This window comes from Calidris pugnax, unplaced genomic scaffold (assembly GCF_001431845.1).
Source record: "Calidris pugnax isolate Ruff unplaced genomic scaffold, ASM143184v1 scaffold21, whole genome shotgun sequence".
Lineage (NCBI taxonomy): Eukaryota > Metazoa > Chordata > Aves > Charadriiformes > Scolopacidae > Calidris > Calidris pugnax.
Genome location: NW_015090770.1, coordinates 2657789 through 2671570, shown reverse-complemented (window position 1 = coordinate 2671570; position 13782 = coordinate 2657789). Strand labels below are relative to the sequence as shown.

The window sequence follows — 13782 nt, the reverse complement described above, 5'->3', positions numbered from 1 at the left end:
CCCTTTTCCTTTTTTTTTTTTTTTTTTAAATTTGAAAATCAAATTAACTTTCTAAGCTATTAAAAGAATTGACCTTAACTGCACTAATCCAATCATCTCGCCATATTCCCATCATACAAATTAGCCTAGAGGAAGAGCAATTATCATCCCAGAACTTTGCTTAATTATTGCCTGATTGCTTCTTCAACCTTTTTCCTTTAAAACCATTCTTCCATTTCTTACTTGCCGTGTTTTCCTACTTTGTTCCATAGAAACTATCACCATTCTCTGCAAATGGACTCTCAAGTACTTTTTTCTCTGCCGTGATGTGGGCAGTATTTATTTTGCCAGTTTAGGTGTGCCATAGGTTTGAGACTTTCCACTAGCGAGAGTTTGATCATCAGCAAAAAGGAGTGTGGAGAGGCCTCTGGAAGTGTTTTTCTTCCAAGCATCTGCTTCCTGATGCTGTGCTCAGATGAAACGTGTCTGAATTGCCACTATTATTATTTTTGCAGTTAGACAGATCATTCAAAAGGGACAGTTTCGGCTATTCTGTCTCCTGGTAGCATTTTGAACCTTGTGGTTATCCAGCCATATAATGACTGTAATAGCTAGTGCAGTCAGCCTGCTGTAATTGTACCAGAGTTTTATTTGATTTTCTTGGTGACCTGGGTTTGCTGCTTACTTTGTTGGGTGTGTGATTGTGCCCTGGAGGAGATAGGAGACAGGACATGCACATCATGATAGAAAGAAAATAATGCTCTTACCACTTCTGATCTTAAACTAGGTGACATTAAAAAAAGAGATATTTACATCTTAACATGAGTGTATCCTGCAGCATTCCCATCAATAAATGTTGCTGACATCAGATATGCTTCTTGAGCATTTGGTTTATGTTCTCCTTCTGTGAATAGGCTCCCAGCAAACATTTCATGCTTTTCAGCCCGATGCTGTATAAACATTTACTTGCACACTTTCGGGAGTCCCATGCAAGCGACCATCACAGTAAGCAGAGCAGCTCATATATTTCCTCCCATGGACATCTCATGGGACTGAATAGAGAAGCAGCAGAAAGAGCTACCCCAGTCAACTCACCAACAGCAACTGGGTCAGTAAGGTGTGGGATGGGAATTTGCCACAGGTGAAGGTAAAAAACCAAGACTTTATTATCCTCCAGTCCTTTCAGAAGATGCCTGTGAGTTACAGAGTTTTCCAGGCAATCCCAGGGGGATCGTCACAAATGCTTCGAGATGGGCCTTGAAGTTTGAACTCAGCTATGTTTTTATTAATTTATTATTATCTAATGGACAGCAGCCTGGATTGGAAAATGCTGTCCTAGGTGGGAAGTGTGTCCACGCAGTGGTTAGTCTGTATTAAATTGCAGTTATGGAGGATCAGGCTTTACTGTGGTAGGAGCTGCAGGGCAGGAGGAAGGTCCTGGCCCCTGTCCCAAGCAGCTTTCAAACTAGTGGGAATAGTAAATGCATGCTGGAAAGAGAATTGGCATATATTGGAGTTACAAAATATATTTTGTTTAAAGAAACACCTCAGATGATGGCTCTGCCTGTAACAGAGAATTTTCATTTCAAAGAATTCATGACAAAGCCTTTTTATAGCCGTTTTAAGAAAAAAAAGCTTCACAATAAAGGACAGTAAATTTGAGGATGTAATTTGGAAAAGACTCTTAACTGCATTTTTAACAGCATCTTCAAGCTATTTATGTTTTTTAAGGAATAATCCAATTACTTGAACTAAGTCACTGTAACTTCAGTGGTTAGCTGTATCTCAGGATGTTAATTTTCGCAGTAGAGCAAGTTATACAGTTTGTGTTCTCAACTGAAATGTTAATGTTTATCTTGAATTATTACACAGTAATGCTAGTTCTAAAGACATTTCCTTTCTTCAGGGTAAAGGAGAATGTCTCTGAACACGCTGACAGGTAGATGTTTACAAGTGCTGGTGATTTCAGGTTTTATTGTGACCTTTCAGAGTTGTTCCTGCATTTGATGTGGACTAATTGCTTAACATTTCTCATTGTTTTCATCAGGGAGTAAGTGCTTTGTACCTATCCAGATTTATGTTCTTACTGTTGCATTGCTCACTCGCTTAGGTCATACCACAGCTCCTCATTTAGTGCAAACTTTCTGTGTCTTGTATGATGGAAACAAAGATTTGATATATCTTCATATTTGAAAATTATTATTAGACAGCAAATGCTTTATGTAAGGAAAAATATGTTAGCTGCTCATATAAATGCCAAGGATTCTTTTGATAGTTAGTGCTATCAGATTATCAGAGCCTCATGCTAACATTGTGTCTTCTGCCAACTTCCTGGGACACCTCAGCCATTCACTTAGTATCTATAGTATCTTAGTATATATACACACACATATATTTAAAAAATATAATGTTCCCCTCTTGTATTCAAAATGAAAATGCAGCATTTATGTATTTCACAGAATGGTTCTGAAAACCAATGCACTGAAGACTGGAGTGGTCAAATATGTTAATATGGGTTTCAGAGCCACAGAAAATTCTGCTAAGCAAGTTATTTTTGAAAAAGTTATGATTTGTTTCTTGTGGGAGTTGTGGCAGAAGTCGAGTTTATAGAACAATTTGAACCAGGACTTTTTAAAGAGCTGATAGAGCTGATCTGAGACACGGCACTTGAAGCAGAGAAAGGGCATAGGAAAGAGGTGGTCAAATAGGATGTTACAGCCGGTGTCATTAGTGTGTGGTTTATAGATTCATTTTTTAATCTTGTCTGCTTACATAAATATGATTTATTAAGTGGATATAAAATTTAGTCACCTCAAGGGGTATTTTATATCTACTCTTATATATAAAAGATTTGGAAACCTAATCAATATCTGCATAGATGACTTCAGAGGGAAGCTTTCATGTTACAGGAAGGATGGTGCCCTTCTGTGTCAGCAGTATGGAATAACTGCCCAAAGGCAACATGAGATTTTGCTACAGGAGCTGCCAGTTCTTGGATGAGTCCTGGAGCAGAGGTTTATTCCCTATGGATTAATGTTCTTGCGCTTTGTTGGTTTGGTTTTTTTGTTGGGAGTAAAGTATCCAAATTTTGACCAATAGTCTAGCCTATATTAATTTTCTTTGTTTTCATCTGTATTTAAAGTGGGCATCATACTTTGTATTTCTTGGTTTTAATTGAAGCATGTAACAAAACATCCATTTACAAAGCAAAAGTGGCAATCTCTGTCAACACTCACCTAACAGTGAATAAAGCAGCCCAATATAACATTGGTTAAGGATAAAAAATTTATTGTTATATGATTACTACTTTAATGATATAAGCATTAAAAAATTACTAGAATAATTTGCTGTAGAATTACAGTGAGTGGCTATCAAATATTAATAAATAGAAAGCACATACTGCCTACTAACTTCATATGAAACATTGTTTGAATTAAAGCCATTTGCCATTTTAAAAATGAGGCCTCATTAGATTAGATTTTTTCAAAATTGAGTTTTGATCTGGTTCCATTTTTAATAGATAAGTTGAACACTCCTGACAAGAGGGAAGAGGATATTAATGGAATTATTTTCTGACTTTTAATGACACAAATGCTAGAAGGCCACCCTCCATTAGTAAATTTTATTACAATTTATATACTGACTCCTGGTCAAGAATATATTGCAGAAAGGTCACAGAAGACCAGCTGGCACACAGCTGTAAAACAGTTTGAAGGAATGTATTTGGTATTCTCTACCCAGAGCAAATTGGAGACACACTGATCAGAGAAAGGGAAGTGGGAAGCGATGACTGAACTGCCAACACACCTGGTCCTGCTTCCTCATCCCCCCAGTGGCACTTACGCCAAATATGTGTTGTCCCTGCAGGACATAAAGTGCTTTGATACTTCATTTTGTGAAATTATTTGTACTCTGTGGATGAAAAATATTGTGTAAGCAGAATATATTAATTTAATTTTTTTTTTTTTCCGTCAAAGAAATAGAGTAGGGAAATAAGTATATGTGTATAAAGCTTTGCACTTGGAACTTATAAAAATATGCTTGGGATATATGGTATAGAAAAGACTCAAAGCACAGATTCTGTACAGCCAAGCCATAAAATAACTTTACTTGCCTGAAATAAAAAAAAAACCCACAAAAAACCAATCACATCTTCCATTTTTCCAATCTTAGGTTTCTAGGCTTAGTCAATAACACCTGCTCATTTATCAGCCCCACAAAAGGCAAGTGACTCCTTGTCACCCTGGTCCTATGCCCTGGTACCACACTTGCTGCTCACACCCCAGCGTTGCACAAAGGAAGGATGCAGCTCTGGGGCTGTTTGCAGGTGCAGCACCCTGTGGTAGCATCTCTGTCCTGGGGACACTTGCCGTGTCTTCTCCCTTCAGTCTGACAGAAATTGTCACAGTGTGACAGACTGTCCATTAGGCATCATTAGCAGCCAGGACCAACAAATCACTGCAGGCTCCTTGCTGAATGAAGTCCTAGCTACTCACACAATTACCAGTACTGATCTGGTACCATTTATTCTCTCAGCCTCTGTGTATTGAGAAAGAGACACAGAAAGGATGAGGATTCCAAGCTCATACTGTCAATTTAATTTTTTTTTTCTAGTTTGTAGTAGACTCTGAACAGATTTGATCTAAATTCTAGAGCCAGTGTTATTGTGAGGAACCTGAAATGGCTGGTGCTTATACAGCTTATCTATTTTTAAATTAAAATCCTCTTCAGCCCTCAGAATATCAAATTTGCCACTCTACTTTTCTGTAAGGATCAGTTACGTTTGGAATTGAAAACCTGAAAGACTTGGAGAGTGCACACTATCAATATTTTATGGCCTGCAGTGAAAGATTCTTAACCTTTTCATTCTAGTTTCTCTGATAACGCTTTCTCCCTACATCAAAATGAATTTTAATTGATTCCTCCACTGTGCTTTTGGACTCTCTTAGGATGCTTCCCATTGAGATCTGCTGTTTATGTGAAATCAGCTATGACTGTTTTTCAGTTTACACAAGGGACTCTTAAGAGGAGGGTGCTTGGTCTAAAAGATTCCAGATTTCTGATTCCTGATCCTCAATATTCATTTATCTGCCAGGCTCAAATAACTAAGTTACACTTCAAAATAAATCGAATAGTAAAAATCCAATAATCCTAATTTACCGGCAACATCTATAAACATTTATCTTCTATCCAGTTGGAATGGACTTTGACAGATCTGCATGTGTTTAGCCATAGCAAGCACAAAGCAACACCTCTGCAGCTGTGTTATGCTCACCCTGAGAATTTCTCTGTGCTGCTGAGACAGGAGAGGTAATTGGATGTTCTTCCTTTCTGGCAGGTACTGGACTGGATTGAAAATCATGGCGAAGCCTTTCTGAGTAAACATACAGGAGTGGGGAAGTCTCTACACAGAGCACGCGCGCTGCAGAAAAGACACGATGATTTTGAAGAGGTAGCACAGGTAAGAGTCCGAATCCAGAGATTTCTGCTTTCTGTCTTGATTTTTGTTATTCCTCTTGTATATTGAGGAAAAAGCAATTGCTGTTTTGGGTCACACTGGTCTCTTGAAACATTTGGAGCTGACCAGGATCCTGTCTCCCAGGTTTGAAAGGCAGCACGCACCGCAGAGCATGGTAGCTGCAGGACTTGTAATCAGAAAATCAGCACATGGGGTTGATGGGAGGTCTCAAAGCCTGTGAGAAATTGCAATCAGTTTATGGGACAGTAATGCAAAGTGTTGGGACATAGAGGAGGATGGTTATGAGTGAGAGCAATAGAAAAATCACTTGTAACTCCTACAGTGGAATCTGAGGGCCTTGAGAATACGATGGAAAGCGGCATCTATTAAAGAAGCAGAGGAAGCACTAGAATATGTTTGCAGTAAGGGCAACTACCCTCCACTCTTTCTGAGGGTACAGTGTGTTACATGGGAGGGGTTTTTGTTTGGTTTGGAACGAGAGGCAATCATTACAGGTAGGCATTAGTAGTAGTAGTTATTTTCCTCATAGCACAGTGTAAGCAAGTCTTGTCCAGGAATTTTTGGTATGAAGCCAAAAGCTTCCCCCTAGAAGCTTATAACTTTTCCTCAAAGCATGGTCATAGTAGATATTTACACATATATCACATCTATATTTATGGAATTTAAAAGAAAGAGGACCGTTGATAAGTCCTTCCAGGGACTGAATAACTTTTTTTTTTTTTTTTAAGTATCTTATGGCCAGAAATTACGCAGTCTAAGCTCTGGCTGTCAGATCACGTTACAGCTTTTTGTGTTAGATTTGAAGCATCCTCTATCAGAAATTGATCTTCTGTAAAGGTACTTCTGCTTTGGGTATTTCAGATAAAATTCTGATTAATCTATGTGAAGCAGAATGTATCAAATGCTTTGTATTCCTGATGCACATAAGGCAGGCCATTGCTCAAACATTTCACTGTGGCATAAGAAAAAATGTATTAGACTTCAGGGTTTTGTTTTTCTGTAGTACCCTTTCCATGTTCTTGCCTATTTTATTTTAAGATGTTCCCAGGATAGGGACATACCTCTTTCACCGTGCCCTCAGGGAAACTATTTCATTGCCTGATGGCAGCTACTGGCTAGATTATTTTTTTTCCTCTCCCTCATATTCAATTTATATTTCTCTCAATCTACTCCCCCACCCTTGTTTATATCCCTTTAGTCTTATTTCTCTCTTAGGGAGATAAATTCCAGGGAAAGAGATGAATTAACAACCCTGAAATATCTGTAGAATGTTAGCATGTCTTCTCTGTGCCTCTTAACCATGTTAAACATATCTAATTCTGCTAGCATGATCTTATTAGCTATTCCCTTAAATACCTTTTGTTACATATTTCTTTGGACCCATTCAGTTTGCCAACATCCTTTTAATTAGATGTTCAGCTCTCAATAGAATATTTTGTTGCTTGGCTTGCTAATGAACTTCAGTGCTACCTTTCAGCTGTGATGGGATATCTTTGTGTACCATTGACAAATCACACAGTCTGAAAGCAGCGGTTCCAGATTGGTGGGTCTCTAAAATTTCATGAGACCTCCCATGGATTTAAGCCTTCCGATAATAGGTTTGAATTTCTAGAATTACCTTTCACAATTTTAGTAAAATGGACCTTAGTCTGGAGGTTGCAAACCATGATACTACAAGGCCTCATCCAAAAGCAAAAGTTAATGGGAGGTTTAATCCTACAACCAACATTAGGTGTCTTGCCAGAAGATGTGTTTGAATCAGCTGTTATTGGATACAATACTTGGGCAAGGAATGAAAATTAAGATCATGTAATATACAGGAGCTGAAACTAGGTGACTTAATGTCCTTTATGGCATTAATATTTCCTAAATCTCCCTCCTCTGTGATAATTTGCTTCATAATTCCAGTTACATCTCACATTTCTGCATCACAGTTAGTTGGGTATTTTTATCTTTTTTACCTCTTCTTTGAGTAGTACCTCACTAGAGATGTAGGAAACAAATTAATAACAGGTGAGAAAAGACAGAAAAATAACGTGGTCTTGACAGTAGAGATGAGAGCAAGCTGTGTAACTGTCTGCACGTGGAAACAGCAACTCACTTAAGGAGTGTTCCACTGGAGGATGTAATTTAGAGATACATCCTGTCACCAGGGTTTAGGAAGCTTACAGATAGGCAGCTCACATGGATAGGTACGAGGGTAAATTAAAATAGAAATACTTCACAAGACTTTTCTAACCCCTCTGTTAGTCCTCCTTCTATACTATTTCAGAATATCCATCTGTGAATAACTTTAGACACTTTTCCACTCACTTTACGAGACCAAATTTAGAACAAAGGGTGTATGTATCTAGTTCATTGGATGACCACATCTGTTTAAATGAAGGTGGGTGGTTGGGAGTAGGATGGAGAGGAAAGAGAAAAGTATAGTTTGTGTGGGTATAGGATTTCTTAGGTTCCTCGGAATCTAGTTCTTTTGCATCGTATGTGATATCACCAATGACCATTTCATTGCTCTGCCCGGACAACTGTGAACATTCACAATCAGTTCTGCTCTCTAAGTATGAAGTTTATGGTGCCTCTTAATTAGAAGTAACTGACCCAAGTCAAACCTGGTTACTTCCTCCCTGGCTTTAGTAGGAATAGATTCCTCTGGTTCATTCACACCAGAATACCATTGCTAATTTATGAGGCCTGTCTGCAGTGTGACACTGGAATGTGGTGTTGGCAAATGGACATGGGGACATGCGCTGAGGGGAAGTGAAAGGAATCTCAGGCTTTATCTGAGGTCAAGGACTTCGGAATATAATACTCTCTGCTTTGGAAAGAGTAATAGCAAGGGTAAGAGGGAAGGCCATAAATTTATCACACCTGGAGCGAGGTCGATTTTGTGGTTGGGTAATAAATATCCTCCCCACTCTCATTATGACCAATTTTTATTCTTCCTACTTCCCTTCTTGATGCTTAACTCTTTAGAGTAGGCTGGCAATTAATTAATTCTAACTTAAGTTTAATTATTTATCATTTTCCTCAAGATAGCGAATATCTTTGCCATAGTTAGGGTTGATAACTGGCATCACATATTCCCAATATAGCCATATAATAAAGCACACTTGCTAAGATCGTGAAACAAACTGAGTTTGCCCATTCCCCTCATCAGGATGTTACTAGAGTTAACAGGAATAAAGAGTTGTGTTTGTTTTTCTTAAAAATAAAATAAAAAGTGCAGTACTGACAAGCCTGGTGAGATTGACAGTATTAGCAATACTATTTCTATTGGCAGTTCTCTGAAAAAAACACTTAGCCTGCCATACAGGACAAATTTATTCTCCAAAATCTACTTTCTTTTGGCTCTGATATATTTGTTCTTATCTCCCACTGTTTCAGGAAGGCATTTGCAAAGGTCAGACTAGAAGCAATTTTCATGAATTTTCTTGGTATTTTCAACAGCGGACAAAACATTCATGTTTTTGAATGCTGCCTAACTGCATGTAAAGGAGAGAGCAGTGTATCTGAGATTGCTGTGCTGAGAAATGCTCTGATTGACTGACCTGCCAAGGCACTAGATTGAGAGGTGGAACGTGTTCCCTCTATGTCTGATTAGAAACTCCACAGATATATAAATCTAGATGTAATGATCCAATCAGGCATGGCCCAAATAGATCACATTCCTGCATACAGCTGTGCTTGGAAAATGTCAGTGATTTTAGAGTGCTGCATTGTGGGCAATAGGAAATATAATTTGGGGTCCCTTTCTCTCATAACTGCTGTTTAGACAATGCTCTTGCAATTTTTCTGCCTGTATTTATTCTACATGGAACACACAGATGGCAAATGTTTGAATTTGGATTTAGAAGCCTGACCTCCTGGGAGGGAGGCTGTTGTCTTGTATATACCTGCAAAGGTTTCTCAGCCTGTACTGATACTGTTCACAGACCATAAAAATGCCAATTTAGACTCAGTGCCAATTTCACACAGGGAAATTTAGTAGTCAGGCATTATTGATGAGGTAGGTACCATGATATCACCAAAGAAATATCACTCTGAAGATGTAGTTTCAATATTCCTGCAATGGCAGCCCCTTTGCTTGTCTGGAATTGCTTTGGGTGAATCAGATAACTGTAGTTCAGCCAGTTATGATTGTAAATCCAAAGCTAATTTAATTTTAGACTTTCTAACTTTTCCTTGTTCAGGGCTTTCATCCTGAAAACCACTGGGCCTTCCAGTTGAAAAATTCTGTTAACTGGCTCGTGTTCCCCAAAATTTCCCAACGCTTCAGCACTATAGAGTTGAGCTGCACATGTTGGAAACCCTTCTCCTATTCTTTGTATATGAAGAGAGGGGCCAGAGGTCATTCTCCTTCCTTCTGGGATTCCTGGCAATTGGAGGTTCAGGTGCCCTTCTCAGCCTCCTCCTCTGCTCACAACAAGCATCGCTACATTCACAGTGGTGCAGAATTGGGAAAGATACTGGTGGGAACTGCTCTATTAACTCCCTCCCACTCTGCTGGCGCAGGGATAGTTGTTTTTGTGCTTTGAATGACCCGAAACAAGCATTTCTGTAGTCTCTCTGCGTTTCTGAGCTTTTCCAACAGATGTGCTGTGCAGATTCCCTATCAGGCAGGTTTATCCGCAGTTTTGGCGTGCGAAGGCGCACCAGTATGTATTGCAGCCTGCAGATGGCACTCGCAATGCACTGTAAAATCCTTTAGCCCCGCTAAAGGATTTAAACAGGGCTGATGTTTCCAATCCAAACTAACCAAACATTGTCTCGGAGTGAAAGGAAGCAGAAGTGGAAGCTGGCTCACACGCTGTCCCCTTGGTGTTCTCCCACCCCTGCCAAACCCTGCGTTGCTCAAGGTCACCCAGAAAAACAACCTTCCTATTTTTCCTTTTTAATGCAAAGCTGGGAGGTCCATGCTTTAATACAGGGTGGTGCTTGTCTTCTGTGTTTATGGGATAAGCTGCTCTGGGATCTGCGGAGCTGCGTTCAAGGCTCTTGGGCCACATTACGTTCACAGCTATGAATTCAGTTCCTGTGTGCACGTGGCATGCAGTAGTTGGTTTGTTTTTCACATTAATTCAAAGGCACTAATGTTTACGAGGTCAAATATCACAACTCCAGCACCCAACAAAGCACATGTTCTGAACAGCCTTGGTTCAAAAATGCGTGGAGTTGTCCCTCATTGAACACAGTAAGAAGGCTGACAGGAGGCTATGAAAGTTCACGGGGGCGTGTATTTATATCCCTTGTGGTGGCTCTTGGTTTGGGTCTTGTGACTAAAACAGTTTTGATTTACGTGCATGTCTGGGTCCTGTGTTCCTGACTCTGAAAATTTTGCCAAGGCATACATGTAATGCAGTGGCCTATTCTTGAATTATTACAAAGAAGGAGAGCCAGACAAAATGTGAGCAAAATTGCTGAGCTTTGCAATATGCCATTTGGGAAGCTGTTCTGTTGTCCTGTTTTTAGGTATCTATACTTGCTTTCCTCCAAGAGAACTTCTGGAAGGTGATGACTAAGCACCTGAACACTGGCTTTGAACTGATAGAGTTAACCTTATATGTACATATATAATTCCTTTAAGATTCAGCTCTTCCTTTTGTTCTTCTCAGGGAGATAAATGTATTTCCTGCAAGGGAAGGCTTTCAGAGGAGATCTTGAAAGCCAAGGGCCTGTGTCCTCCACTAGAAATCAAAGATCAGGTGATAGTCTTCATCTGAGAAGCAATTTGTGCACCAGTGTTCCTATCTAGAGTATTCCCTTCCCCCAGTGTACTGCTCCTAATACGCTGTCAGTTCAGAGTTTTCAGAAAGCCCTTGGAGATAAAAAGAACTTTAAGTGTAAATATGTTGAAAAATATGATTATATTGCTTGTCATGTGAAATATCCAGTGGGTTCAGTATGAAATCCTGCAGGTAAAAATGGTATTCTGTGATCTCTCAGTCCCACATCGTTTTACTTGAACTCTTTTAAAATTAAGTGAGGTAATGGAATAGTCAAGCCAAAGCTGAATTGCTAACAGCTACTTGTTTGGCCTTCAGGATAAAAACCTGGTGCTTTCCCATACAAATTCCAGCTCTGTTGGATGTCATTGTTCTAAAGTTTGGCATGAAGTTCAGTACTGATGCAAAACAGCTAGGCATAAATTAGGAGCCCATGTTGATAACGAGCACTTAGGGAGCATTGTCCCAGGGTAATTTTTTTGTTAATTATTATTACTTTTTAAAAATTTTGTGACCTACCTGTTTTTTGAAGGGAGTAGCTCAATGAGTACACTGGATTTTTTCCCTTTGGGTTAAGTGACTAAAATCCCATGGAGGATGAAATACTAGGCCAATACAGGGAGAAAGCAGATAATTAAATCTAGTAAGAACTACACTTGGTGTTAGCAATAATAGCTGCTGTTTCAATAATGCCAAATCTTTTTTAAAATAACAAAAACATGAGATAGGCAGCAAAAAATCGCCCCTACTCTTATCTTCATCATTCTTTGCATGGTTATTAGCAAGTTCTGAAGCTATAAACTGCAGTTTCCTCTTCATTTATGTAAATGTGTTCACTTCTACACAAAGGGGGAAAACTGCCTCGTGGGAGCAGCTCACACAGGCCTTAGCACCAAGGTGCAGGAGTTCTGGGCTCCAGAACTCTTGGTTTTTTCTCCTGGCTGGCAGCAGGCTGCGTCTGGCAGCCACAGGCAGCAGAGAAAAATGAAACTCCCTGTACATGGTTTGTCTGTGAAGGTTATCTTGGGACTTCTGGATCTAAAAACTTCTAACAGCATACCTGAAGAGCCAGATAAGTTTATCATGGAAGCAATAGTATAACTTTTTGCAGGAAGACTAGCAGTTTCTGGGTGGCTCAGGATGTATCTGCATTGCAAGCGCAGAGATACTGAAACGGCTCTGCACAGCCCAAGCCAGGAGCTAGAAGGGCTGAGCAGTGTTAGATGTGACACTACGGGGACTCCATTGCCAGACTGGAGTCAGAAGCAGGTCATATAAGACATGTTTTCCCTGAGGAAGTGTGAGTACGCTGTGGATATCTGTACTATGCTCCGTCGCATGATCTAGACATGCCCATGGAGACTTTATTAGCAGGGCTTGCTGAAAGAGCATCTTGGCTAATCTTCTGAAAGTTTGGATAGTTTGGATGTAATTGAATGGGTGGCTGTTGGTACTCCACGATCACGGGGAACCTGTTTTTAGAGGGGCCCTTTAACAGCACAGAAGTCTTTGGGGCTGTCACTTGAAGAGCTGTGTCCATTGCTCCATGTCTCTGGGTTTGCATTTCAGCATATTCCTCCTCAAGCTAGAGGTGATTGTCTTTTCTATTTCTTCTCTTCCAAAATCATGTGACAGCTGGATCTCTTCATTAAACTGCGTACAGCATGATTCACAATCTAAGTACTCCCTATAAAATCTCAAGGCTTGGCAACACAATATATTTTTGACAATTGCCAGGAGCTAACTTCCCATTGCTGGTTTATTTGGTAGGTTTATTTTTGTGTCTTTAAAATATGTTCCTTTAATTTGCCTATAAATGCAAAATGCTGTTCCTATAGCAGACTGTGAGAACAATGAAGCTATTTAAGAAATATGTATTTTTAATTCTAGAGGTTCTGGAAAATGGAATTTCTGGTGTGTGGGGAATTCTGAGTTTTTGAATTTGTTTCATTTTGAATCAGAAAAGGAAGCCAAAATTTCCCAAAGAAGAAAAGTCATAGAACTTGTTTTTTCAAGGCTATAAATTTCTTAGAACATTGGAAATTATAACACTGGTGTGTTATATAATATGCATACTCAATATACATTCAATATAGTATGGATATCTCAACTGAATAAACATACAGCTGAAACAAAATATATTTATCATTGACAATTTCTATAAAATATACACAATTTGATGAACCACTGCTGTTTTGACTGACCTGTGTATGTTGGTGAAAACCATTGTTGTCTAAAGGCTTTTCATCCCCTCTGATGATTTTTTTTTTGTGCTTTTCTTATTGCCAGGTCAGTAGGTTATCAAAATGGACCTATTGATTCAGGAAGATTAATTGCAGCAATGTCCAAATCTCATTTGTAATGATGGTGGACTAGTACTCTTCAGTTCAATGTCTTGTACCTATTTATAGCGGTGGGGCTCATGGGGGGGAAAGTGACACTATGGATCTGATCAGCACTTTTACTTTCTGATTTGGTCACGGGGCAGTAGAAGGAGCTGCCTGTGGCTGTGCTGCTTCCTCCAGGCCACCAGCGCTGTCTGTAGGAGAACAGCACAACATTACCCACAGCAACTCTATTATGACATTGCTGCAAATC

General features: G+C 39.4%; 1 protein-coding gene across 14 annotated transcripts in view; it reads left to right on the top strand.

The window, feature by feature from the left end:
- The window catches only part of KALRN (kalirin, RhoGEF kinase), a 546132-nt gene that overhangs the window by 273630 nt on the left and 258720 nt on the right, over positions 1 to 13782 (top strand). For all 14 annotated transcript variants that reach the window (XM_014939313.1, XM_014939255.1, XM_014939245.1 and 11 more), the window contains exon 10: positions 5318 to 5440. In XM_014939313.1, the coding sequence (XP_014794799.1) occupies positions 5318 to 5440 (123 nt within the window). The remainder of the gene's footprint in view (positions 1 to 5317; positions 5441 to 13782) is intronic.